At 42.3% G+C, this 27,161-nt stretch overlaps 1 protein-coding gene across 4 annotated transcripts in view; it reads right to left on the bottom strand.

Moving 5' to 3' along the window:
- LOC126272310 (lachesin) overlaps positions 1–27,161 on the bottom strand; it is an 853,630-nt gene that overhangs the window by 198,504 nt on the left and 627,965 nt on the right. For all 4 annotated transcript variants that reach the window (XM_049975090.1, XM_049975087.1, XM_049975088.1 and 1 more), the window contains exon 5: positions 21,998–22,148. In XM_049975090.1, the coding sequence (XP_049831047.1) occupies positions 21,998–22,148 (151 nt within the window). The remainder of the gene's footprint in view (positions 1–21,997; positions 22,149–27,161) is intronic.

The raw sequence follows: 27,161 nt of genomic DNA, 5'->3' as shown, positions 1-27,161 counted from the left end.
AGGTATTAGAGATGAAGTTAGTGAACTGCTAATAGATGTTGACTCTGACATTATTGATATATAGGAGACCACTTAAATAATTTGACAATTCAGAGGCTTCCTTTACCAGGATATAGATGAGCTGGCTGTTTTTGAAGGAGTTCCTTGCGTAGTGGGGGAGTGGCCAATTCCATAAAAAACAGTATTCCATCTGAGTCCATAGACGTATGACACTACTGGACTGAATACGTATCTGAGTGTTGTGCAGGGTAGTTGAATTTAATGAAACTGAACTTTTAACTGTTGTTTTATACAGGTCCCCTAACTCTGATATCAGAGCATTACCGTTCAAGCCAGAGGGTTCATGATTCCCTTTATAGGAAGCACCAAAAACTAGTTACATGTGGTGACTCTAATATTAATTTTGTATGGCACTGTGCAAGAAAAAGGATGTTGGAAGGTCTCCTAAATTCATACAATCTGATGTAGATTGCGTTTTTTCCAACCAGGGTGCAGGGAACAGTAGCAAATGTACAGATAATATTTTTATTCTGTCTTCATTACTAGATATGCATTCTGTTAGTAAAAGAGTGAATGCCCTTCCAGACCACTATGCACAAATTTTAACAATAAAAGTTTTTTCGTAGTCAAACAGATGTTATATATAGCTACAAACTATATAGAAAAGCTAATCAACGTCGATAGAACGTTTTTTTAACCTCGTTAAGGAACAAGACTGGCAGGATGTTTATAGAGCCGATAACATAGATCACAAACATAATGCTTTCCTTAACACATTTCTCATGCTCTTTGAAAGTTGATTTGCATTAGGACGTTCTAAACAGGGTGCTAGCATCCAAAGGCAGCCTGCGTGACTGACTAGTGGGATAAGGATATCATGTAGAGCCAAGTGGGAATCATTCCAAAATGTTAGGTCACAATCAAGCTGCGGTATCCCATTACTGTAAGGTGCTTGAAAAATGCTATTAGGAAAGCAAAAGAGTATGTGGTATGCAAATAGAATGGCTAACTCACAGGATAAAATTAAACCCACATGGTCAGTTGTGAAGAAAGAGTCTGGCCAGCAGCATTAGGTGGACGATATAAAGTCAGTTCGTAGTAAAAATATTTCTGTTATTGACAAATCAGATACATGTACAATATTTAACGATCATTTTCCTAGCATTGCTGGTGAATTAAATAAAAACTTAGTTTCCACAGGGATCATATAACTCTCTAAGGAAATGCCTTTCTGAGAAGGATGTCTGAAATACTCCTCTGTGAGACAGACAAGGGGGAGACTGAGTCAATAATTAAATCGCTGAACGCTGAGCACCTTCATTGATATGATGGACTGCCTAACAGAATATTAAAACACTGTGTTGCACATGTTAGCCCTGTACTTGGTTATATTTGTAATTTTTCCTTAGAAGTCAATTTCCTGAACGATTAAAGTACTCAGTAATGAAGCCGCAGTATGAAAAGGGGAAAAGGGATAATATAGGCAATTTTAGACCTATTTCTATGCCATCAGTATTTGCTAAAGTTATTGAAAAGGATGCTTATGTAAGGATAATTGATAATTTTATTTCACAAATCAAATGCTCATTTCGGTTTTAGGAGTAGTTTAACAGCTGAAAATGCTTTATTCTCCTTTCTTTGTGGCGTACTGCATGGATTAAACGAAAGGTTTCGAACGTTAGGCATCTTTTTTGATTTAACTAAGGCGTTTGATTGTGTTGATTACAAAATATTGCTCCAGATGTTATACCATTTTGGAATACAGGGAGTAGCTCAAAATTGGTTCACCTCTTACTTTAACAACCGACAGCAGTCGGTCATTACCCATAGTGTTCAGAATGGCTACGATGTGGTGTCTGAGGGGGAAGGGAGGGGGTTTAGGGGTCAGTGCTGAGGTCACTCCTAGTCCTTATTTTATATAAATGGAATGCCCTCTATTATTACAAGTGATTTTAAAATATTTCTGTTTGCTGATGACACCACCTCGGTACTAAAGGATGTCGTGTGCAACATAGTCTGGGTTTCAAATAGTACAGTTCATGACATAAGTCCATGTCTTTTAGAAAATAAACTAAAGCTAAATCATAGTAAGACTCACTTTTTAAATTATAACATATAATTCAACAAAGCCCGGCGTTTTAATTTCACATTATGGGCGTATTATGAGTGACACTGAACGGTTCGAATTTCTAGGTGTTCAGATAGATCGTAAACTGTTGTGGAAAGTCCACGTTCAGGATCTTGTTCAAAGACTTAATGCTGCCATTTTTACTATTCGAACGTTATCTGAGGTAAGTGATACTTCGACACGAAAACTAATCTACTTGTCTTGTTTTCATTCGCTTATGACGTATGGTATTATATTTTGGTGTAATTCTCTCCATTCTCAAAATATATTTTCGACTGAAGAACGGGCGGTTCGGGTAATAAGTGATGGAAGTTGGCGAACCTCTGGTCAACGCCTGTTCATTAGGCTGGGTACTCTGACATTAGCCTCTCAACGTATATATTCTTTACTGTCATTTCTTGTTAACAGTATGAGCTTATTCCCAAGAATTAGCAGCTTTCACTCAGTTGATAGTAGGTAAAAATCCAATCTGCATTTGGATCGCACTTCCTTGACTCTTGTGCAGAGAGTTGTGCAGCTTAGCGCGTAAGGTAATCCGTTTTCAATAGGCTACAAAAAGAATTCAAAAATCTTAACAGTAATCCACGCGCTTTCAAATCTAAACTGAAGAGTTTCGTCATGGGTCACTCCTTCTATTCTGTCAATGATTTCTTTGAAAAATTAAGTTGATTCTATTGTTTTACTGTTGATAGTGATTACATAAACTTATTGCTTGTGTTTCTTTTGGGTTAGTAAACATTCTATTTTATCTGTTTTTATTTTCATTTTGTACTTTCTTGTAGTGACGCTTCCATGACCTTGGAGATTTCCTCCTCATTTTGGTATTTCCGAATTAGACGTGTAAAACAAATAAAATAAAATAATGAATTACCTACAAGAGAATAGTGTGTTAATGCACAATCAACACTGATTTACAAAACGTTCTTGTGAAACACAACTACCTCTTTATTCACAAGAAGTTTTGGGCGTTATCGACCAATGATTTCATATTGATTCCGTATTGCTAGATTTTCAGAAGGCTCTTGACACCGTATGTTACACGCAGCTTGTAATCAGATTGCGTGCTTGTTGAAAATCATCTGATTTATGCGAATGGATTCATGATTTTCTGTCAGAGAGATCGCAGTTCGTGGTAACTTGCGGAAAGTCATCGAGTAATACAGAAGTGATCTCTGGTAATACAGAAGTGATCTCTGGTGCTCCCCAAGGTCGTATTATAGGCCCTCTGCGGTTCATTATCTACGTAAACGGTTTAGGAGACAATTCGAGCAGCGTTCTTAGGTTGCTTTCAGATGATGATATCGTTTGTTGTCTAGTAAAGTCGTCACAAGATCAAAACCAATTGCGAAACGATTCAGATAAGATATCTGTTTGGTGCCAAAACTGACAATTGATCCTATATAAAAAGAAGGTTAAGGCCCCACATCAGTGCCAAAACGAATCCGTTAAACATCGGTTACACAAAAAATCAGTCAAATCTAAAAGCAATAAATTCAACTAAATACCTAGGATTTGCAATTACGACGAATTTAAATATAAAAGAACTTAAAATGTTGTCGGGAAGACGAACCAAAGACAGCGTTTTATTGGCAGAGCACTTAGAAGATGCAACAGATCTGTTAATGAGAATGCCTCCACTACGCTTGTCCATCCTCTTGGAGTACTGCTGCGCGGTGTGGAATCCTTACCATATAGGATTAACGGAGCACAACGAGAAAGTTCAAACAGGAACAGCTGTTTTAGTATTATAGAGAAATGAGGGGAAGAGTGTTACGGACATGATATAGTATTACCTTGGACATCATTGAGACAAAGGCGTATCACGTTGAGGCGGAGTCTACACACAAAATTTTAATCACCAGCTTTTTCCTCTGAACGCGAAAATGTTTTGTTGATGCCGACCTGCATAGGAAAAAAAGATCATCGTTATAAAGTAAGCGAAATCAGACATCGCATGGAAAGGTATACATGTTCGTTTATTCTGCGCGATGTTTGAGTGTGGCATAATAGAGAATTATTATGAAGGTGGTTCGATGAACCCTCTATGAAGGCGATTTGCAGAGCATCCATGTAGATGTAGATCCTGAACTGGCAGAGACGTCTTATTGAAGTAAATATTAAATATTATATAACCTTTGTGCCTGCGCAATCTTAAGAGAGCACCACTGCCCGTTGTATTTAAACATTTTAATTCAATGAATGACTGAGTGGTGAAGGTTCTGTGCTATTCTAAACTACAGTTGAGCAAGGTATTTAAGCGATTAAGACATTGCTGGACTTGCATTGAGATGGAATATTCAAATTTTCGTCCAGCTGCCTAATGTAAGGTTTCCTGAGCTGTCACTAACACTTTCAGCGAAGTCCAGGATAGCTTCTTCTAAAAGACTGCTACTGATTTCACATCTCTCATTCTATAGGGAAGCCGTAACAAAACCGTCCGAGTCTTGATATGTCTCGAAAAACACATACAGTTTACTACGAGGCTGAATTCACACATATCTACTCAAGTACAGCTACAGAAAACGTTCATCAGGGTCTGGTGCCCATATTTTGACTGTCTCGCTGGAGTTAGGCACAGCTGCATCGAATGTGAGCGCATAATTGTAAACGCAGTCACAAGGCAGAACTCTGAAAGCCGGTACTATGCCTACGTTTATGGCTAAGTTAGGTGGCTGGAAGTCGCTTTGGTAAACGTCATGCCTGCAGTAATCACGCTCATACGGAAAGGGGGCTGGTGAAACACTTAAGAAACTTGTTCCCTATGCGATCACACTAATTTAGGTTTTCCACATGGATGCTTCTTTCGGCAAGGACATCACCGACTCTTTCCATTATACAACTGTTGAGCTGGTGCTATGTCATAATGACCGATAAAAACTGATTTCCAATAAGACATGGACAGAATAACTTGGTGACAAGAATAGAAACTGAACAAAGAACACATAAGGATGTACGAAAAACGCAGTGCATTTAACTGTTTGACTAAAACATGATGATAGAAATCAAGTAATTTACACTTGTCTGTAAAAATGTATGGAGACATGAGATGTGACGATATCGGCTCAGCTGCAGATGAAACTAAAACGAAGATTCGATTTATCAGCAGGATCTATGTTACTGCGGTTGACCTGCAAAAGAGATTGTATGATGCTTACTGGAACACTGCCCAAAAGCCTGAGCTCCAAACGACAAACAGCGAACTCGATGGTGTTCAGAGAAGGGCGGTGGCACTGATCACACGTTTGTTCCCATCCCGAGTACGTAATGGAACTTTTAAGAAAAATTCAACCAACAGGCCCTCCGGAAAAGACACCTAATATCTCCTGAAAACGTTCCTAGTAAATTTAAAAAAAAAGTTTTCGTTGTGAAAGAGTAGCTACTGTTGACGAGTCAAACTCGAAGATTTTATTATCCCATGGCAGATTCGGAGGAACAACAAGGTGATTATAGGAAACGCGAGTAGCTTCGATACAGAGCACCTTCGATACAACCAAAACAGTTAGCACGATAATTATTTTTATGATAAGTACACTCCTGGAAATTGAAATAAGAACACCGTGAATTCATTGTCCCAGGAAGGGGAAACTTTATTGACACATTCCTGGGGTCAGATACATCACATGATCACACTGACAGAACCACAAGCACATTGACACAGGCAACAGAGCATGCACAATGTCGGCACTAGTACAGTGTATATCCACCTTTCGCAGCAATGCAGGCTGCTATTCTCCTATGGAGACGATCGTAGAGATGCTGGATGTAGTCCTGTGGAACGGCTTGCCATGCCATTTCCACCTGGTGCCTCAGTTGGACCAGCGTTCGTGCTGGACGTGCAGACCGCGTGAGACGACGCTTCATCCAGTCCCAAACATGCTCAATGGGGGACGGATCCGGAGATATTGCTGGCCAGGGTAGTTGACTTACACCTTCTAGAGCACGTTGGGTGGCACGGGATACATGCGGACGTGCATTGTCCTGTTGGAACAGCAAGTTCCCTTGCCGGTCTAGGAATGGTAGAACGATGGGTTCGATGACGGTTTGGATGTACCGTGCACTATTCAGTGTCCCCTCGACGATCACCAGAGGTGTACGGCCAGTGTATGAGATCGCTCCCCACACCATGATGCCGGGTGTTGGCCCTGTGTGCCTCGGTCGTATGCAGTCCTGATTGTGGCGCTCACCTGCACGGCGCCAAACACGCATACGACCATCATTGGCACCAAGGCAGAAGCGACTCTCATCGCTGAAGACGACACGTCTCCATTCGTCCCTCCATTCACGCCTGTCGCGACACCATTGGAGGCGGGCTGCACGATGTTGGGGCGTGAGCGGAAGACGGCCTAACGGTGTGCGGGACCGTAGCCCAGCTTCATGGAGACGGTTGCTAATGGTCCTCGCCGATACCCCAGGAGCAACAGTGTCCCTAATTTGCTGGGAAGTGGCGGTGCGGTCCCCTACGGCACTGCGTAGGATCCTACGGTCTTGGCGTGCATTCGTGCGTCGCTGCGGTCCGGTCCCAGGTCGACGGGCACGTGCACCTTCCGCTGACCACTGGCGACAACATCGATGTACTGTGGAGACCTCACGCTCCACGTGTTGAGCAATTCGGCGGTACGTCCACCCGGCCTCCCGCATGCCCACTATACGCCCTCGCTCAAAGTCCGTCAACTGCACATACGGTTCACGTCCACGCTGTCGCGGCATGCTACCAGTGTTAAAAACTGGCTGACACTGACGGCGGCGGTGCACAAATGCTGCGGAGCTAGCGCCATTCGACGCCCAACACCGCGGTTCCTGGTGTTTCCGCTGTGCCGTGCGTGTGATCATTGCTTGTACAGCCCTCTCGCAGTGTCCGGAGCAAGTATGGTGGGTCAGACACACCGGTGTCAATGTGTTCTTTTTTCCATTTCCAGGAGTGTATATTATCTGCCTTTCTTGTCGTTGAGCAGAACCCCAGCTTAACACTGAAGCCGCTGCAATGCATCGTTAGCATGTTCCCCATTCACATGAACGTTGACTGCTTAGTCTTTCAAAAGCCCTGTACAGTGAGGAACACTCGTAAGTAGTAGTGAAGAAAGTGTTCTATTTACTTTAATGTTTTTTTTCCGCTCACAAAAATAACACAATAAAAAGTCATGTATAATATTTACTGACTACGTTTCTTGTTTCCACTAAGTTACAGATACAGACTTACCAAAATGCGTGAATGGTTCGTTGAACATCTAGAGGGTTATACCGCCGTACGACACACAACATTAAAACAGTATGCGTAAGACACTGTTGCAGTATATGGATAAACTTTCCGCTGCCAGTCATTTAGGTCCATAACTTATAAGACAATATCCTATTCCCACAACCAAGAAGATGTGCCTTTAACTTTTTTCCCAGGTAGTAACTCCCTATTATAACGTGTTATATTCATTTGCAACGATTTTTCTGCTTCACGAGCCATAACAGCAACAAGTCTCTTCAAAAAACAGAAATTCCCGCTGTGTTTATTTTCACGCTCCTGTATGAAGCTTAAAATTTATTTCAAAATATAAGGTGGGAGCATAAATATGAGGTGATGAACTAACGCAAAAAGGTCAGCCTGTGAAATCTGACAAATTTTCCAACGTTTGCGATCAAGATAACCTGAAATCGCAAAGGTGGAAAATAACGCCATGTCCTCGGAAGGCGTACTTTGGCTGTGAAACTGGGTATCAGGACAAGGCCTGGACTCGTCATTTATGTCGCACATCTTGCGTCTAGAGTCTCCATTAGTGGTTGAATCGCATAAATTCTCCCACAAGCTTTGCTACACCAATGATCTGGCGAGAACCATCAAACCATGTGAATGGTTGTTACTTTTGAATGACAAACCCATCAACTCATGGTATTTCCTAGAAGACAAAGTCTTCCATGAAGTAGCATAACATACCGTCCGCCATGCGACAAGTGCGTTATGGAGTCTGACTGGCTGTTCCTGTCCCACCTGATAGAAGTAGTGACGAGGGCTGTAGTGCACCATCGTCTTCAGAATCCAGTTCTTTGAAAGATCCTGATTCTTTGTGTAACGATGAGTGTACAGAATTTCACAAAGTAACAGTCTGTGAGCGTAATGGCATAGAGGGGAATCTGGAACAGTCAAAAGGTAAAGCTCAACTGTCGGCGTCAAAACAACAAAAATAGAATTATCTTGATAAGACGTTAAATGTGACTGCGTCCCGTAACCGCCAGATGCCATACCTTCCATATTTCTAAATTGAAAATAAGTTGGTACTTTGTAGTGATGTGCAGGGACTAATGGCAGCTGTGGGCACTGACTATAAAAGTTATCAGTGGAGTCTGTTCATTGATGCTTCCAGAGTTAAGTCTAAAGTGTGTGCTACTGCATGATTCTGATTAGGTACGTACCATAAATGAAAGGTACGTGTGATAGAATGAAACAGTTTTTATTATGATTGAACTGCGATAAGCTAAAATGTCAGACTTCCGTGGATCTGGAAACCATAGGCCTACTCCAGATTCCGTTGTTTCATGTGCCTCTGTATATCTTCTCCACGGAGCTTCATTGTAAAAAGAAATAGTGGCCTAAGCGTCAATCACTTGAACCAGGAACCCACAACATTATTCACTTGTTTATTCTGTAGTTCTCCCTTTTCTTAATATAAAATTGGTTCTAATAAAAATCATCATTACTGGCCACGTAGAAAGCTGGGGAAGCATTTGTCTACTTATCGTAACTTAAAAACAAGAGCTAATCTGGTATTTTCATTAACACTTTCGTTATCAGCACACCCGAAAACATAAAGATTAGTTGTTTTCATGCCAGTTACCGAAAAAAGTAAGATTGTATTGGCTGCATTTTCCTTTTTTACTTTATTAAAATTTTATACATATGGGAGACAAACATCTCAGATTCGTTCCCCAACGGCTAATCACTTCACTACCATACAATGGTACTGAAATTCTCAGAAATTCCTACTTCAAAATAATACCGTTATTTGAGATCATTAAACACCCTTTGGGGAGGAATACTGAACAACAAATCCAGCGGGAAATCTCTGAGAGCTATCACTGGGGGATTATTACTCGAATACTGCAGGTTTGTGCAAGCAGCCTCGTGGTTTGGGATCATTAACCCTCGTGAAAGGCACATATGATTAGCTTAGTTGCAGATCCATCACTCTACGTTAGTCTATACGTTCACTTGATTAGATCAACGGAGGGTACCTATCTTTTAGTAATGTAATGTGCATTGACATGTTGTCAGGATCGATAAGAGACTGGAATAGCATATGAAACTTTAAAATATTTCGCTGACTCCAGAGATACCCTATCACTTTTGCGCAACGACGCTCTGAGTGTGTCTTTTAGGGAATTGACTAGTTTGAACCTGGGACCTGTTGCTTGTAAGGAGACGCCAGACCACACATGACATGTGCAGTTCAGAAGAGTTCAGTGAGACAAGCGATGATATAATCAAATACTTAATTTTTTCAGCGTCAGCTCCACTGCACTCCCTGCAAAAGAATCTTAATATTAACTAATTTTAGTGGAAGGGGTTCAAGGTTTTCCTATTCTTAGTTAGCTGGTAAAATAACGTCGAAAAAGCAGTTTACCATTGGAATTCTTATTCTACTTACAAAACATTGTTTATAAATTGCACTATTGATAAAAGGAAATATTTTAATACAGGATGATGAAAGCCAACTGCGTTCAGCAAAAATGTGAACGAATATTCCCTGAATGGGTTTCCAAGTTCTACAATGGATCGAAGGATGACCTATGCCATATCACATCTATAATCTAGGTTTATGTTAAGTTTCATAAAAAGAGAAAACTACCAAATGGTCTACAGTGACCCTCAAATTATCTTTAATAATTATTTAATTTGTCGTAAATTACAGTGGCTGATGTGGCTTCTCAATAATTCTATAACAGAAAAATCATCGCGTTTCACATTTTAACTTCAAGTAGCAAATGTGAATACCACGAAGTTTAATTGACGATCGACACTAGTATTACGTAAAAAGGGGATGTAACGGATGAGACTTCTGCAGTTCTGAGTGAAGCCTTATGCGCTCTTATGCGGCATCGCGTGCGTTCATTACCTTCTCGGTGGTTAGGCAGCTCCACACACCTCACCGTCTCGGTAGAAACTCTCTCGAACTTATCATTACTACTGTTTACCGAACTTGGTTTAAAAAAAAAAGGTATCTGGCTGTGTTTTCAATTGACCAATCAGGGTCTCAATGTTAACCTTAAGCACTGCCTACAAAAATTCTGTCTATCCAATGAGAAACGTTATACTTTTCGTGGTGGGGCAATGTTTTTAATGTATGCTATGTAACAGAGACGCGTATAGTCTCACGCTAAAACTTGCAGCTGGTGTGGTCCTTTTAGTGTTATCATAAGATATTTACTGTTCTTCTGGAGAGCTCTAGCTTTTAACATGGGCTGGGGGTTGGACCTCGTGGTGGTCGGCCAGCGATGTGGGTGTGTCCCGCTCTTAATGTAGGGCCTTCTAGCTTACACGGTCCTACTCTCGGTTTCTGTTCTCGTTTCTCCCCTCGGAACTGCGTCTGTTTCACAGTAGGAAGGTATGAGATGCATTTAGGCGTTCTTGTGCTAGTCTGTGATATTCCTTTTGCTCACTCGTTGACCGTATTACTTTGGTTAACTTAATGTCAGGATTTACTCGGAGCTATGTGACATATTGCCGGATTTGCTATCCATGTCAGGGTTTTCATGGAAGGTGTTGGATTTGCCAGACATCTTACACTTTCACTGAGAACAATTCTGAGCAATGGGGATTACTGCAATCACCTGGCTCCTGAATCAGATTCAGATCTGTAATAGCCTCAGCGAGCCACATTCACGACATCCGGTTACGATGTTCGACCCAGACTCTACTTTATTTACCCGCCGTCAGGTCGTCAAAAAAAAAGTGACAAGTCAGTCTAGAAACGTTCTGGCATATTAAAACCGTGGTCCGTTAACACTCTGCTGAAGAGTGAAAGAATCATTCTGGTAAATCGCCAGTGCGATTAAATCATAGTAATACTTAATAGTGACATTTCTGAAGTCATAGATATTCTGCCCCCAGGTAGTGAAATGAGACTGGAAGTGTATAAATTTACTGAACTTTCACTTGCACTCGACAGTGTATTTATTGTAAGGTGGTTATATGAGGAGAAGGGAAAGAGTACATGAAGCGCATATCATATCCGAACTGCTTACAATAGCCCTGCCCACAAGGCAAGAGTGCACCACGTGCACTTCCCGGCAGGCATCGCCTTCCATTATTGACACCGAAGAGCTAGAGCACATCTGCGTAACGAGCTCTAACGACCGACATGTGGCTAAAATCGTCCTCACAAACTGGGAAGCGACACACAGCGTCAGTCGTACAACATTCGCCCTAAATGAGGGACATATGCGAGCCGGTCGACTGGACACGAGCAGCGGCACTCGTCGGAGATGGGAAATGGCAGCACAAAATGGACGAACTGTCTCCCTAAAGTCGCCAACCACGGACATTTGATGTTACAGGGTGCCCCTAACAGAATTTGCTGTTTCGATCGGCATTAATAATATCAACGCAAGAAATAAATGATCGAGGAACGATGAATCAACTTCTAAAAGAATTTATCTATATGCGACAAACTTTGGCATTACGGAACCGCTTTGGTGTGACGTAAAATGACAGTAATTGTCATTTAGTCACCGAAAAAAGAAGAAAATTATTGCACCGGAAAAAAATTATCCACTGGTGTATTTTCTATATTAAATGGTCTCGATGGATTTCTCTCGTAAATTCATTGCAAAAATCCGAGAGTACGACAATATCCACCATTGCATTCGTGAAGAAAGCAACTGATTGTTAAACATGAAACGTAGAAGTACAGTGGTACACGATGTACTCCACCATTCGTCAGACAGTATAAGACGGCTTGCGAAGCCATGTTGGCACAACATGGAGCTGTCCGTGTGTCACAGTCTCTCTCTCTCTCTCTCTCTCTCTCTCTCTCTCTCTCTCTCTTTCTCTCTCTCTCAATATATCACTGCAACACCCAACCCCCGACTCATCCCTATTACCAACATTCAATCTTATACAGGTAGCCCCTTATTTCAAAAAAATATATATACACTAATCAGCAATAACTGGATAATAAGATTTTTAACATGCTTGCGCTTCGGTAACTGTGCATACAATAGCTTCAAAGGATTGGAAATAACAGCCACGCGGCTGCAAAATACAGATGTATTAAACTTCTACCACGGTTTCGACAGTTTCAAAACTGTTTTCTTCATAAGGTATTGTACGCAGAATCACATGCTATCTGTATTTGATGTGGGAGTCGTTGACCCTGTCTGCTAATGAGTAAATCGTTAAGCTAAACTCTGACTTATTTTGGGCTGGCGAATGGACTTAGTTTTTCTTGCAGAAATGGTTCAAATGGCTCTGAGCACTATGGGACTCAACTGCTGTGGTCATTAGTCCTCTAGAACTTAGAACTACTTAAACCTAACTAACCTAAGGACATCACACACATCCATGCCCGAGGCAGGATTCGAACCTGCGACCGTAGCAGTCGCACGGTTCCGGACTGAGCGCCTAGAACCGCGAGACCACCGCGGACGGGGTTTTACTAGCATCTTGGATGAGTACAGGGTGATTATAATTAAAGTTAAACCTTCAAACCGCTGTAAAAATAACATCACTGGTCAGAATTATGTCAAATTGCCTCGGAATATTAACGGAGAAGAGGTAGAACGTATGACAGAAGAAAAAAAAAGAGTTACAAAATGTAGCAATAGATGGAGCCGTAAGCATCACAAACTACTAGTGGTCTACTAAAAATGACAAATGCATCATAGAACAATGCCTAAGGTGTACGTTTGACGTTAAACAAACTGTACTACTTTCCAAGGTACAGGGGTGTACAGGTGTGATATTGTTAGTTACGTAAGCCCATCCACCACGGCAAGCTCACATCACATAGGATGGGAAAACTCGGTTTTTACTTGTCCTGTGGCCAGCAACCGCATAAAAAGCGTCAGTCACATCGGTTTTTTATTGTCCTGAGGCCAACAACCACATAAAAAGCATGTATCAAAATCAAATCGGATTATTAATTTCCGTGTGTCTGGCGCAAAACATGTTCAATATGCTGTCCATATTTTTCTGCAACAGGTTGAAATCGAGAAACAGGACGTTCCAAAACTGATCGAAGTGTTTCCGCGGTCACGTTCAGAATGTCTTGCGCAATGTGTGCCTTCAATGCAGCTAAGTTTGCAATCGGAACACTGAACACAACAACTTTCAGATAGCCCCACAGCCAGAAGTGAAGCGGATTAACATAAGGTGATGGGGACTGTCAGGCTGTAGGGAAACGGTGACTGATAATTCTAGCATTTCCTAAATAGTGCATCAGCAGGTGCTTAACGGGTTTTGCAATGAGCGTAGGTACGCCTTCTTGCATATAAATGATCCCACCCACATATCCAGTACGCTCGAGAGTTGGAATGACGTGGTTGTACAAAAGACACTCATACAGCTTGCCAGTGATGGCACAAGTTACAGGACCTGAAACACCTGTCTCTTCGAAAAAATATGACCCTATGATAAACTATGCCGTAAACCCGCACCACACAGTGACCTTTCCAGGTTGAAGCGGTACTGGTTGATTTGAGTGTGGATTTTCCGTTCCCCATATTCGAAAATTCTGTGTATTGACATATCGTATGAGATACAAGTGGGCTTCGTCTGTCCACAAAATCTCCCACGGTCAATCATTGTCCATGAGAGCAAGAAACTCTAAAGCAAAGGTCTCTCTTCTGGCAGGTCAACAGGAAGCAACTCGGGCATATGGGTAACTTTGAATGGATAGTAAAGAAGGGTGTTTTGTAGAATTTCACGCACCGTGGTCAAGGTTATGTCCATTGTTCGGGCAATTCTGCGTGCACTACATGTTTGCACGGCACCACTCGTCTCCTCCCGCATTGCTGTGGCCACTGCTTTCAATGACGTCGAATCAATTCGTTTCCTCCCTCTACCAGGTTGCACACCAAAAGAACCCGTCTTTTCGAATTTCCGAATCATTTTCTCCAGACCAATGGCATTCGTCCGACCAACACCTTTCTTCAAACCCTTCAGTGTCAGGAACTTCTGCAGAGCGACGTGTGCACAGTCATCATTCCTGTAATGCAACTTTACAAGCGGAACACGATCCGGCATTGAGATGGTCACGGCGAACGTCGCAGACGTGAAAGGAAAAAAAAAAAGCCGTGAACCCGGTTTGCTTATACCAACTTCAATGAGTAGTGCGCATGACAGGTGTTTTCATTTACGTATTCTGACACATACAGCGCCATCTATTGTTCAATTTTCACTCTATTTTTTTTTTCTTCTGCCATACGTTTTCCGCCTTCTCCAATAATATTCCGTTGGAATTTGACGTCATTCTGAGCAGTGTTGTTATTGCTAGAGCATTTTGAAAGTTTAACTTTAATTATAATCACCCTGTGTACAGGGTGGTCCATCAATCGTGACCGGGCCAAATAACTCTCGAAATAAGCGTCAAACGAAAAAACTACAAAGAACGAAACTTGTCTAGCTTCAAGAGGGTAAGCAGATGGCGCTATGGTTGGCCCGCTAGATGGTGGTGCCATTGGTCAAACGGATATCAAAAACGTTTTTTTAAAATAGGAACCCCCATGTTTTATTACATATTCGTGTAGTACGTAAAGAAATATGAATGTTTTAGATGGACCACGTTTTTCGCCTTGCGATAGATGGCGCTGTAATAGTCACAAACATATGGCTCACAATTTTATGCGAAGATTAGGTAACAGGTAGCTTTTTTAAATAGAAATACAGAAGTAGGTACGTTTGAACTTTTTATTTCGGTTGTTCCAATGTAATACATGTACCTTTGTGAACTGTAAATTCTGCATTAATGCAATAAATGCTTAAAATGATGTCCGCCAACCTCAGTGAATTTAGCAATACGTGTAACGACATTCCTCTCAACAGCCAGTAGTTCGCCTTCCGTAATGTTCGTTCATGCGTTCACAATGCGCTGACGCATGTTGTCAGGCGTTGTCGGTGGAACACGATAGCAAATATCCTTCAACTTTCCCCACAGACAGAAATCCGGGGACGTCAGATCCGGTGAACGTGCGGGCCATGGTATGGTGTTTTGAGGACCGATCCACCTGTCATGAAATATGCTGTTCAATACCACTTCAACTGCACGCAAGCTATGTACCGGACATTAATCATGTTGGAAGTACATCGCCATTCTGTCATGCAGTGAAACATCTTTTACTAACATTGGTAGAAGAATACATACGAAATCTGCATACATTGCACCATTTAGATGGCCATCGATAAATTGGAGGCCAATTATCCTTCCTCCCATAATGCCGGACCATTCATTAACCAACCAACGTCCTGATGTTCCACTTGTCACAGCCATCGTGGATTTTCCGTTGCCCAATAGCGCATATTATGCCGGTTAACGTTACCGCTGTTGGTGAATGACGCTTCGTCGCTAAATAGAACGCGTGCAAAGAATCTGTCATCGTCCCGTAATCTCTCTTGTGCTCAGTGGCAGAACTGTACACGACGTTCAAAGTCGTCACCATGCAATTCCTGGTGCACAGAAATGTGGTAAGGGTGCAATCGATGTTGATGTAGCATTCTCAACACCGACGTTTTTGAGATTCCAGATTCTCGCGCAATTTGTCTGCTACTGATGTGCGGATTATCCACGACAGCAGCTATAACACCTACTTGGGCATCATCATTTGTTGCAGGTCGTGGTTTACGATTCACATGTGGCTGAACACTTCCTCTTTCCTTAAATAACGTAACTATCCGGCGAACGCTCCGGACACTTGGACGATGTCATCCAGGATACCGAGCAGCATACACAGCGCACGCCCGTTGGGCATATTGATCACAATAGCCATACATCAACACGAAATCGACCTTTCCCGCAATTGGTAAACTGTCCACTTCAACACGGGTAATGTATCACGAAGCAAATACCGTTCGCACTGGCGGAGTGTTATGTGATACCACGTACGTTTGTGACTATTACAGGGCCGTCTATCACAAATCGAAAGAAGTGGTCCAACTAAAACATTCATATTTCTTTATGTACTACACGAATATGTAATAAAAATGGGGGTTCCTATATAAAAAACACAGTTGATATCCGTTTGACCTGTGGCAGCGCCATCTAGTGGGCCAACCATAGCGCCATCTGGTTCCCCCCTTCAAGCTAGACAAGTTTCGTTCTTTGTAGTTTTTTCGTTTAATGCCTGTTTCGTGGGATATTTGGCTCGGTAACTATCAATGGACCACCCTGTATACCTTGGGAATTCTACTACCACTGTTGTAAAGCACTTCACGCAACATCAATATATTTTTTTTAAAGTTATATTTCTGTCTGTATTTTAATTGGTAGTCCTAGGACAACCGCACGATTATTAGAGATTACTTTCTTGAATAAGTATTATTCAGATGGATTCTCTGCTGTTGTGTACAACACTTTCTGATGGTAGAATAGAACCATTTTCTTACTCACTCATTTATCATTTATGTAATATTTCTGATTATTTTGTAAGAGTTAGAAACTGTAGCCACTGCAACAGCAACACCAACAGCAACAGCAAGTTAGCTGCTGAGCTTGAAAACAGGCGTGTACGGCTCCAACTTTTTTTCTGTGTTTTTTCTTTTTTTTTTCTTTTTGTACAGATCCGTGCATAGCCCGCCCACTGACCTAAGGTTCAAGAAACGGCAGGTAAAGTATCAGTATAGATGCAGGTGTACAGTAGAATAAACGCCGCACGCAGCTCTGCCGCACCTAGTGTATTCAACGCCGCTTAGTTAATATTACTTGTGGCTGCAAGCATTTTACAAGCAAGAACCGGATCAGTTCTTTGAATTACTACACTGCCATCGAACTGCAAAGTATAGCACGGCCAGAAGAATTGCGTCACAAAAATCTAACGATCGAACACACTGGTTTTAAGGGTACAGAAGAGGCACAGTGAGTGGCGGAAGAGAGGGTAAGAAGAGCTTTTGTACGTCCATCCTTGTTACTGGAGGTCTGGGGGACCACTTCTCATTCACTACTGTAAGAACATGAAACATATACAACCGTCTTTATGAACTCATTTATTGCGTGGCCACCAATTTCGTCGCTCCAATGCACCATCTTCAGGTCTTAGCTGATGTTGAAGGCGTTTACACCATCCGTATGCACGAGGCACCAGTGGCCAACATAACTGGTACACTTAGAATACCTATAACTGTGATGTCTCTCCAACCACCAACTGTCAACTCAACAGTGATGGTTGGAGAGACAACATCACAGTTACAGGTAGTCTACGTAATCAAGTTATGTAGGCCACCGGTGCATCATGAATACTTGTAGTGTTAAACCCATGATCATCAGCTAAGGCCTGAAGATGGTGCACTGAAGCGTCGAAACCGGTGGCCATACAGTAAATGACATTCATAAGAAAGGCTGTGCGTGATTCATGTTCTTACAAGGGTAAGAAGAGGCAGCGAGAGCAGATGGCCGCCGTGTAAGGCGGGTAATTTGTGTAGAGAGGCGCGTCGCGGGGCTCGCCGGCCTCTATCGACCGGGGCTAATTCGGAGACTTTGTAACTCGCCCAGTCTTCGGCAGCGCGGCGTAGCAAGGCGGCGTGAGCGCCGACGTTGATGGATGCTTCATTCTTCGCAGCACCGAGGAGAAAAATTACTCGCTACTAGATTAATGCGACCTCTCGCTCGTGGCGCCTGTTCCAGAAAGTACGGATTTCGCCACCTCCAGTGTGTCAACTTTTTCGTTACACACTCACCTTATTCGTATTCCAATGAGATTTACTTTATAAAAACCGCACAGACCTTCTGTTAGAATATCTACTTACTATAGAAAATCAAAACATATGATAAAAAAGAGTGTACAATAAGCGTGCCGCGAAAACTCAAAAAGGAGTCCCAGTACGATCGAGGGAGTACTACGGTGTGGTAGCCCTCTATACCGCATCCATGAAGAAGGTTCCCGTTTGTACCTGAAGGGCGTGCTTTTGAAGATATAAGGGCTGCGAAGTTTCACCCTCTATAAATCTCTAGAACATTTCAGAACAATCGAGAACATTCCAGAATATTCGAGTGTATCTGAGAGCATTCCACAGCATTTCAGAATGTTCTGGAATGTTCCACAACGATGCGGGATGTTCTAGAATGTTAAGAAATAGCCTGGAACATTCGAGAAGATTCCAGAATGTTTGGGAAGATCTCAGAACATCTCATAACATCTAAAATCATTGTGGTACTTTCCAGAAGACTCTCGAATGTTGTGGAATGTCCTGGAAAATTGTGGACCATTCATAGCCTTTTTGGTATGTTTCGGAATGCGCCACTGGTAGGAGTATATCGTATATAAAGGAAGACCCGTCGTTGATTAGAACAACAGGAACCGACAAAGTAGTGAGAACAGTCAACGTGATACAGTCGAAAATATCAGCACACACTCCGCTGCGGAGTGAAAATCTCATTCTGGAAACATCCCCCAGGCTGTGGCTAAGCCATGTCTCCGCAATATTCTTTCTTTCAGGAGAGCTAGTTCTGCAAGGTTCGCAGCAGAGCTTCTGTAAAGTTTGGAAGGTAGGAGACGAGGTACTGGCAGAAGTAAAGCTGTGAGGACGGGCCGTGAGTCGTGCTTGGGTAGCTCAGTTGGTGCCGGCACGGTAGCTCAGCGTGTTCGGTCAGAGGGTTAGCTGCCCTCTGTAATAAAAAAAAACTGAGTTAATCGATCAACAACGAACTTAAACGGATGTCTTACGAGCAGATGCAACGAACAAAAGTGAACAAAATGAGGTGAACAAAAAAAAAGGTGATAGAGCACTTGCCCGCGAAAGGCAAAGGTCCCGAGTTCGAGTCGCGGTCCGACACACAGTTTTAACCTGCCAGAAAGTTTCTGTATGAAGTATACTTGTTAATAAAGAGTTGACTTGATTTACATTTTGGATTATGCCCAAACGTAAAAGAGGAGGAGGAGTAATCCATGCATATTACACATATAATGTGTATGTGTGTGTGTGTGTGGTTGTGTGGGCGTTTTCCATATCTCCTCCCAAACCACTGGAGCGATTTCAACCAAACTTTTTAAACATATACCTTACTGTCAGGTGGGGTAAGAGCCACCTACCTATGACAGGGGACGGACGGTGGCAGTAAAAAGAAGCGTAGCCCGTGACACAGGAATTCCCAGACTTTATTCATGCATTATTTGAGAAAGAAAGCTCTTAGTGACTTGCATAATTTCAACCTTTTACCAAAAAAATTCTCGCTGACGACCCCTACGACATAATCAAAGGAAAAATGTTCATTACTTGCTACCTTTCCGCTGTTCATACACTAAAGGCCCACCTGAGGCATTACGTTAAAGTTTATTAATTCCTTACTACTAACTGTGTGCACGACACTTTTTACAGACAGTGTTCACATATACCACTGAATGAACGAGCAAAATTACATCATTGTAATGCACATATTTCAGAAGCTATGATGTCATAAACAATCAGGTCCATGAAAAAATGCTTCAACATGCACGACGTTTAAATTTATTACTTCATTGTTACTAATTTTTCCCACAATGAATTTTTCATACAGTGTCCACATATGCTGCTGTACGCACCTACAATGTTATATCGTTGTACGACACACAGCTAAGGAAATACAAAGACATTAACAGTGAGATGTATGGGAAACTACCGCATTGTGCATGACTTTTTTGCTACTCGCTCCATTTGTAGCATATTTTGCAGAGAGTATCCACAAATGCCGCTGAATGTTCCTATAAAATTATATCATTGCACAACACGTACTTCAATCCAGAAACTGCGTGGTAATGGTGTGGATGGATGCATAGTTTTAAATAAGGTGTTGACAAAGTCGGGTTTCTACGCTAGTATACTATAAAACAAAACAATAAAAAGAAGACTCACCACGAAGGAATCGTTCGAATGTGCGGAAACTGTAGATGTACATTTACAGACAAACAAATGATTACAATTTCATACAAAAATGGATGATTTATTCAAGAACGGGGTGTGTCGCCAGACAAGTCTTCACCGGCCATCGGGGCTCACTTCGAACCGGGACTCCTCACTGAAAACAATTTAGCTGCAGTCAATGAAATTCTAGACTGAAAACGTGTCTGTAGGACAGCAACGTGAATGTCGCCCGCCAAACAGCCTCATAGTCAATAGTCATAGTCAATAGCACGACCTCTTTGGTTTTCATCCGAAACACCATTACAAGACAGCGGTACGTTGACGACGTTCTACGTTGTTTCGAACGCGCTATTGACTTGCTCATTTTGTGAGGCTCTTTCTCTTGAATAAATAATTTTTCTGAAATTGTAATAATTTGTTTGTCTGTGCATGCACATCAAATCAAGCGATTTCCGTCCCATTTGGATAATTCCTTCGTGGTGTGTCAATTTTTTTGTCTTAGAGTATGTTTAGGTCGTTTATACAGGGTTAACCAGAAACACACCGACATCGAAGATCACAGTACGGACAACACAAGAAAACAAAATAGTAAACATAGGCCCTGGAATGCATAGCTTGAGGTATAAGAGCACTATTTCATCTTCACTATTGTGTGACATATCTTTCTGCTTGTAAGCTCTTTGCTTTCAATACTTTTGGACGACGTACTGCGGAACTAAACAAGAAAATCACGTCCAGCAAACTTGCTCTCTAAAATGCATACTTTACGAGCTATGAACACTTGTTTAACTTCATGTCTTGTCTACTGGACATTTTTTCTTGTTGTGGTTCATACTACCACCTCTCAAAATACGGAAAGCAAAGATCTTCCAGTAGAAGAAATGTGTCTCACAGTACACGAAGACGATCAAGTGCTCGTAGCTCTTATGGTATTCACCTTACAGCTCATGTGTAGTAGACACTTTTTATTTCTTAACTTACTGTTTTGTTCAGACTGCCATCTCTGAAAGTTTGTCGGTGGATTTCTCGTTCAACCTCAAAATTTCTACAGTACGTTTATATCTTCAGTTGCTCATATTTTATGATTACATCTTATTTTAATATACACATTTTCTTAGAGACACTATACGAGTGTTTAGCTTGTTGTGTCAGTAAAATACAATCGACTTTGATAAACTGGATCTGTCCTTAGGCGTCCACGATGGAAGGGAGGAGAGGTCACTTGCTGCCCCCCATCCTCTCCCGGCATCTGGAGTACAGAGCTTTTATTTATTACAGAACACGGGTACACTTTTAAGAAGTGAGTGGATAACCATCAGAACTGTGGTATGCAAAAAGTTTTTGGTGTGAGAGATAAAATTTTGTTCTTGTGACATGACGCAGCTCGAAACTGGCCGACTCGTTTATATCAATTTGCCAATTTTATCATCTAATCCCAGCCTCCATTGATAACATTATTCGCAGTTAGGAAAATAGAAATTGCTTCATTCTATAATTAAATGTTTTTCATTTTCCTGTAAGACGATTGGTGGTATAATAAAGTGAAGAGTCTCGCGCAAATTCTTTTTTCCTAATAAATTATGCGACTGCCTCCCCCATAGTCCCATTAAAGAGGGAAAGCTTAAGTATCTTCGGGCATAACGCATCTGGTAAGTAGAATAGACTGTGAAAACTCATAGTAACTGAAGACAACAGCACCTCCCTGAAAATATATTTTGGGTTCGGACGTAGGGATCCGGCACATAAGGTGAAGCAACATCTACTAATCTCTTTTGGATGCAGAGGTTTTCCTAATGGGTACAAACTGTCTGGTGGAAAGCAGCTGTGTCGGTACTTACAGAGGACATCCAGCGTCATGTCGACGGTGACGGGGTCGCCGACCCCGTTGTTGGCAGTACACTGGTACACGCCCGCTTGGTGCCGGTCGATTTTCTCCAGCGTGATGCTGAAGCCCTCAACGGACTTTTCTCCTGTCGGCAGGGTGTTGTCCTGCAACAGTTAAGTCGAGTAATACAATGAGAATTCACTGGCACTCTCGAGCACATGATACTTAAGAGTACATGTTCTTATAAATGTATGCTCATTACGATAAGTAAAAAAAGATTGAAATCTACAAATACTCTTTCTGCTGCAGGCTGAATGTAGGCTTGTATGAAGCTAGGTGACTGCCTACAACAGTGCACCACAGTGAGGTTCGAACCTTAGACTTTCCACTTCACGTAACGACTCTTGCCAGAAGAACACGGCAAGTGCCATCATAACCTGATTTCGCAGAAACTTCGCTCAGTGGAAGAGGAATCAGAATAAGAGAACACTTGTCTGGATTATCCGGAGACGCTCTACCATCTCTGAGAAAGGGCAGTCGGACCTTTCAAGGTACTCTAGGTGCCCTTCAGCGCAGAGCAAAATCAAGCGAATAGGTGGCACGGCGACTAGCGACCTCACACTTTTTATTTTTCTGTTTTTCTTTTATGTACCAATGTCCATAGAAGATTACTGCACGAATGTGTTAAACAATATATGAATGCATCAAAACTTCCTGAAGAATAAACACAAGAATAGAAAATAAAAATTAATATTCGAATTGATATAAGAATGAAATATAAGAAAAAGAAAATGTAAAAAGATTGTAACCCTTGAAATCACTGTCCGCATGAATATTATATATATATGTCTGAAACATATTCTGAAACAAAGTTCTAGTTTTACAATTAATGTAATGCCCATGTATCCGCTAACTTGATAACAAACATAACTGTGTTACCCTTCTGCTGACATAGGTAGATAAATGAAAAATAAAATAAAAACAATAATCAGTTTTCGAACTCAGGCGCTAATGTGTAAAGTGACGACGGTAGCTAAAGAATCATCGCTTCGGGTGAAGTAGCGCTACAGTACATCTAAAAGTTTGACCTTCGTTTTTTCAGAAGCGATAGGATATCTACGGATTGGCCAAGATCGGTTATTTTGGGCCCCCTTCGACTGGGTGAACTTTCTGGGAGATCTGGTTACGGCGCTTGCGGTGTTCTCCTCGTTAGCTACCTAGCCAAACTTCGCCTCCTATATGACAACCTCATTCTCTCAGTATGTCTCTCCCAGTTTAGAGCTTCCTGGAAGTGCGGAGGCCCATTTCATGGTGTTATGAAAAAGAATTGTGCTGGATGGAAGAAAGTAAGAGAGAGATATTTTTGGACTGCAGTTGGTTGCTGAATGTCCAGATTAGAGCAACAAAGCCAGTTAACGCGAAAATGAAGTGCTTTCTTCCCAAACAGAAATGGGAGCTTAATGTAAAAATTTCATTGATGTTAAGGAATAAGTAATTTTTATGTGACATAATTATGCTCGGAAGACGAAAGAATGCTCATGCAATACTAGCAAACGAAGCACCCTTAGTCGCAGTTCGAGAAACACCGTCCGGTCATAAATACTTCCAACTAGGAAAACAATTTTCTTTCACATTTTTTTTACGACTGATATAGTTTGTTAACATTTCACTTTCCCCTCGATATATTTTTGATTTTAATATGTAAATACGGTACTTAATTGATACTAAACAGACCGGCATTAATTACTTCCTGTTGCAGCTGTTAAAGCGTAACCTTTGTGCTCGAAGACAATGTTTGTCTGCAATGATGTCGTCGTCGACAAGACGTTCTTCCTTATATTTCTTTTATTTTTTGCTTCCACACATTTGTAGCATTCTGTTAAGATATCTGTTTCCATTATAGTATCCTGCAAGCATAGACTAATGAATAACCAGCTTCAGCACGATTGGGAGTGGACCCGCATAGCGTCTGTTGAAGACTTTTAATACTTGTAGTATTCCAGGAACAATATTGAATTGTGTATGAATAAACTAATTAAGAACAGAGAAATAGCTCCTCCAGTTTTAAAGTTACTTACGTTATGGTTACTGACTGTAGGCTGTGTACGGAAAATTTTCATGGTACAATCATCTTCACACCAATTTAATAACAACAGCGTCGTGGTAGCGTCGGCAACATCGAGAAGTAAGCGTTCTGGTAAGTACCATTCAGTTATATACTTCAAAGCCGCTACACTTCAAACGCTAAGGTTCAAATGGCTCTGAGCACTATGGGACTTAACTTCTGAGGTCATCAGTCCCCTAGACCTTAGAACTACTTAAACCTAACTAACCTAAGGACATCACACACATCCATGCCCGAGGCAGGATTCGAACCTGCGACCCTAGCGATCGCGCGGTTCCAGACTGTAGCGCCTACAAGCGCTCGGCCACCTCGGCCGGCTCAAACGCTAAGGGCTGATGGTAAATATTTCTTCACTCGCAACCACTCTGGATGTAGTTCACCGCACATTGTGTTTACCAAGGGAGAGAACACGTCAAATTTATTTCCTATATGACAACAATTCACATTATGCGATGCCACATACATGTCATTTATCACAGAACACTTGACAAAACATATGTACAGCTGCATCATATCTAGGTATTTAGTTATATTGTGAACACTGTCAGCCCCATTACGTTATGTTCAGCACTATTAATATCAGTTACGTAGGATGGACAATATGCTACTTGACACCACAGTTTTAGTATTACTGAGTAAGGTTTTATATATAAACGACTTTGAGTATATTACATCGTATTACGAGAATTTCTGTGAGCATGTACACCAGATGGTGTTGTATTGACAGTTAAACGTTAAACGTTAAACGTATATCATGTGTCCCCTCCCTTGGTTTAGAGGCAGCTCTATCCGGCTGAAATATGAAGTGACTTATTTTAATTTCTCTTCTTATTTCTTGCAGAGAGAGCAGATTGACGACTCAGCACCAGAGAAATACTATGAAAATTTCTCAATCGGTAGGAACATAGACGTCATCGAAACGAACTACACTCCTGGAAATGGAAAAAAGAACACATTGACACCGGTGTGTCAGACCCACCATACTTGCTCCGGTCACTGCGAGAGGGCTGTACAAGCAATGATCACACGCACGGCACAGCGGACACACCAGGAACCGCGGTATTGGCCGTCGAATGGCGCTAGCTGCGCAGCATTTGTGCACCGCCGCCGTCAGTGTCAGCCAGTTTGCCGTGGCATACGGAGCTCCATCGCAGTCTTTAACACTGGTAGCATGCCGCGACAGCGTGGACGTGAACCGTACGTGCAGTTCACGGACTTTGAGCGAGGGCGTATAGTGGGCATGCGGGAGGCCGGGTGGACGTACCGCCGAATTGCTCAACACGTGGGGCGTGAGGTCTCCACAGTACATCGATGTTGTCGCCAGTGGTCGGCGGAAGGTGCACGTGCCACTCGACCTGGGACCGGACCGCAGCGACGCACGGATGCACGCCAAGACCGTAGGATCCTACGCAGTGCCGTAGCGGACCGTACCGCCACTTCCCAGCAAATTAGGGACACTCTTGCTCCTGGGATATCGGCGAGGACCATTCGCAACCGTCTCCATGAAGCTGGGCTACGGTCCCGCACACCGTTAGGCCGTCTTCCGCTCACGCCCCAACATCGTGCAGCCCGCCTCCAGTGGTGTCGCGACAGTCGTGAGTGGAGGGACGAATGGAGACGTGTCGTCTTCAGCGATGAGAGTCGCTTCTGCCTTGGTGCCAATGATGGTCGTATGCTTGTTTGGCGCCGTGCAGGTGAGCGCCACAATCAGGACTGCATACGACCGAGGCACACAGGGCCAACACCCGGCATCGTGGTGTGGGGAGCGATCTCCTACACTGGCCGTACACCTCTGGTGATCGTCGAGGGGACACTGAATAGTGCACGGTACATCCAAACCGTCATCGAACACTTTGTTCTACCATTCCTAGACCGGCAAGGAACTTGCTGTTCCAACAGGACAATGCACGTCCGCATGTATCTCGTGCCACCCAACGTACTCTAGAATGTGTAAGTGAACTACCCTGGCCAGCAAGATCTCCGGATCTGTCCCCCATTGAGCATGTTTGGGACTGGATGAAGCGTCGTCTCACGCGGTCTGCACGTCCAGCACGAACGCTGGTCCAACTGAGGCGCCAGGTGGAAATGTCATGGCAAGCCGTTCCACAGGACTACATGCAGCATCTCTACGATCGTCTCCATGGGAGAATAGCAGCCTGCATTGCTGCGAAAGGTGGATATACGCTGTACTAGTGCCGACATTGTGCATGCTCTGTTGCCTGTGTCGATGTGCCTGTGGTTCTGTCAGTGTGATCATGTGATGTATCTGACCCCAGGAATGTGTCAATAAAGTTTCCCCTTCCTGGGACAATGAGTTCACGGTGTTCTTATTTCAATTTCCAGGAGTGTAATTAGATGCTTCAATCCAAGAAGTTGAACAAAAAAAGCAAGAGGGACGGACGTAATAAATGCCAGGCTGTTTAAATTTGGAGATATTTCAATGAAGGAACGTATGCTACGTCTCATTAACCTATATGTTGGACTGCGGTAAAGGTATTTTAGAAGTTGAAGGCCTAAAATTGCTCTATTCAAGAAAGGCGGCAGAAGCTATCCAAACAACTACACAGGTATAAGCTTCGTTAACGCAGGAAATAAAATCTACGGAACTATTTTAAATAATAAGTTGCCTTCTCGGTCTGATACCACTTTATTAGCAGAAAAATAGGTTTCAGAAAAGGACGAACTTGCGCTCACTACATTTTAGTCTAAACCAACAGGTGGAGAAAAGGAAAGAATTTAACTCAGAGCGCTTGTAGAGTATGATAAAACTTTTTCCAGAGTCAGAAACCACCTAGTGTGCAGAATATGAAAAAAATGAGGCTTCCCAACGCATCTTATCAACTTTATAGAATCTCTTTACATCGAGACAAAAATTATAATCATATGTCCAAATGTTGAAGCAATTAACAACAACAAGGGGAGCTAGAAAAGGATGTGAACTATGTCCATCTTTATTCAGCATCTATATAGATGACCTAGATATAAACAGGTAGCACTTACGGGATAAAAATCAACAGGAGAGATATGTTTTAACGAGACTGAATATCTAACA

Source organism: Schistocerca gregaria, chromosome 5, assembly GCF_023897955.1.
Source record: "Schistocerca gregaria isolate iqSchGreg1 chromosome 5, iqSchGreg1.2, whole genome shotgun sequence".
NCBI classification, from domain to species: Eukaryota; Metazoa; Arthropoda; class Insecta; order Orthoptera; family Acrididae; genus Schistocerca; species Schistocerca gregaria.
Note: the sequence above shows the minus strand (reverse complement) of the source record. Positions and strands in the feature narration are given on the sequence as shown.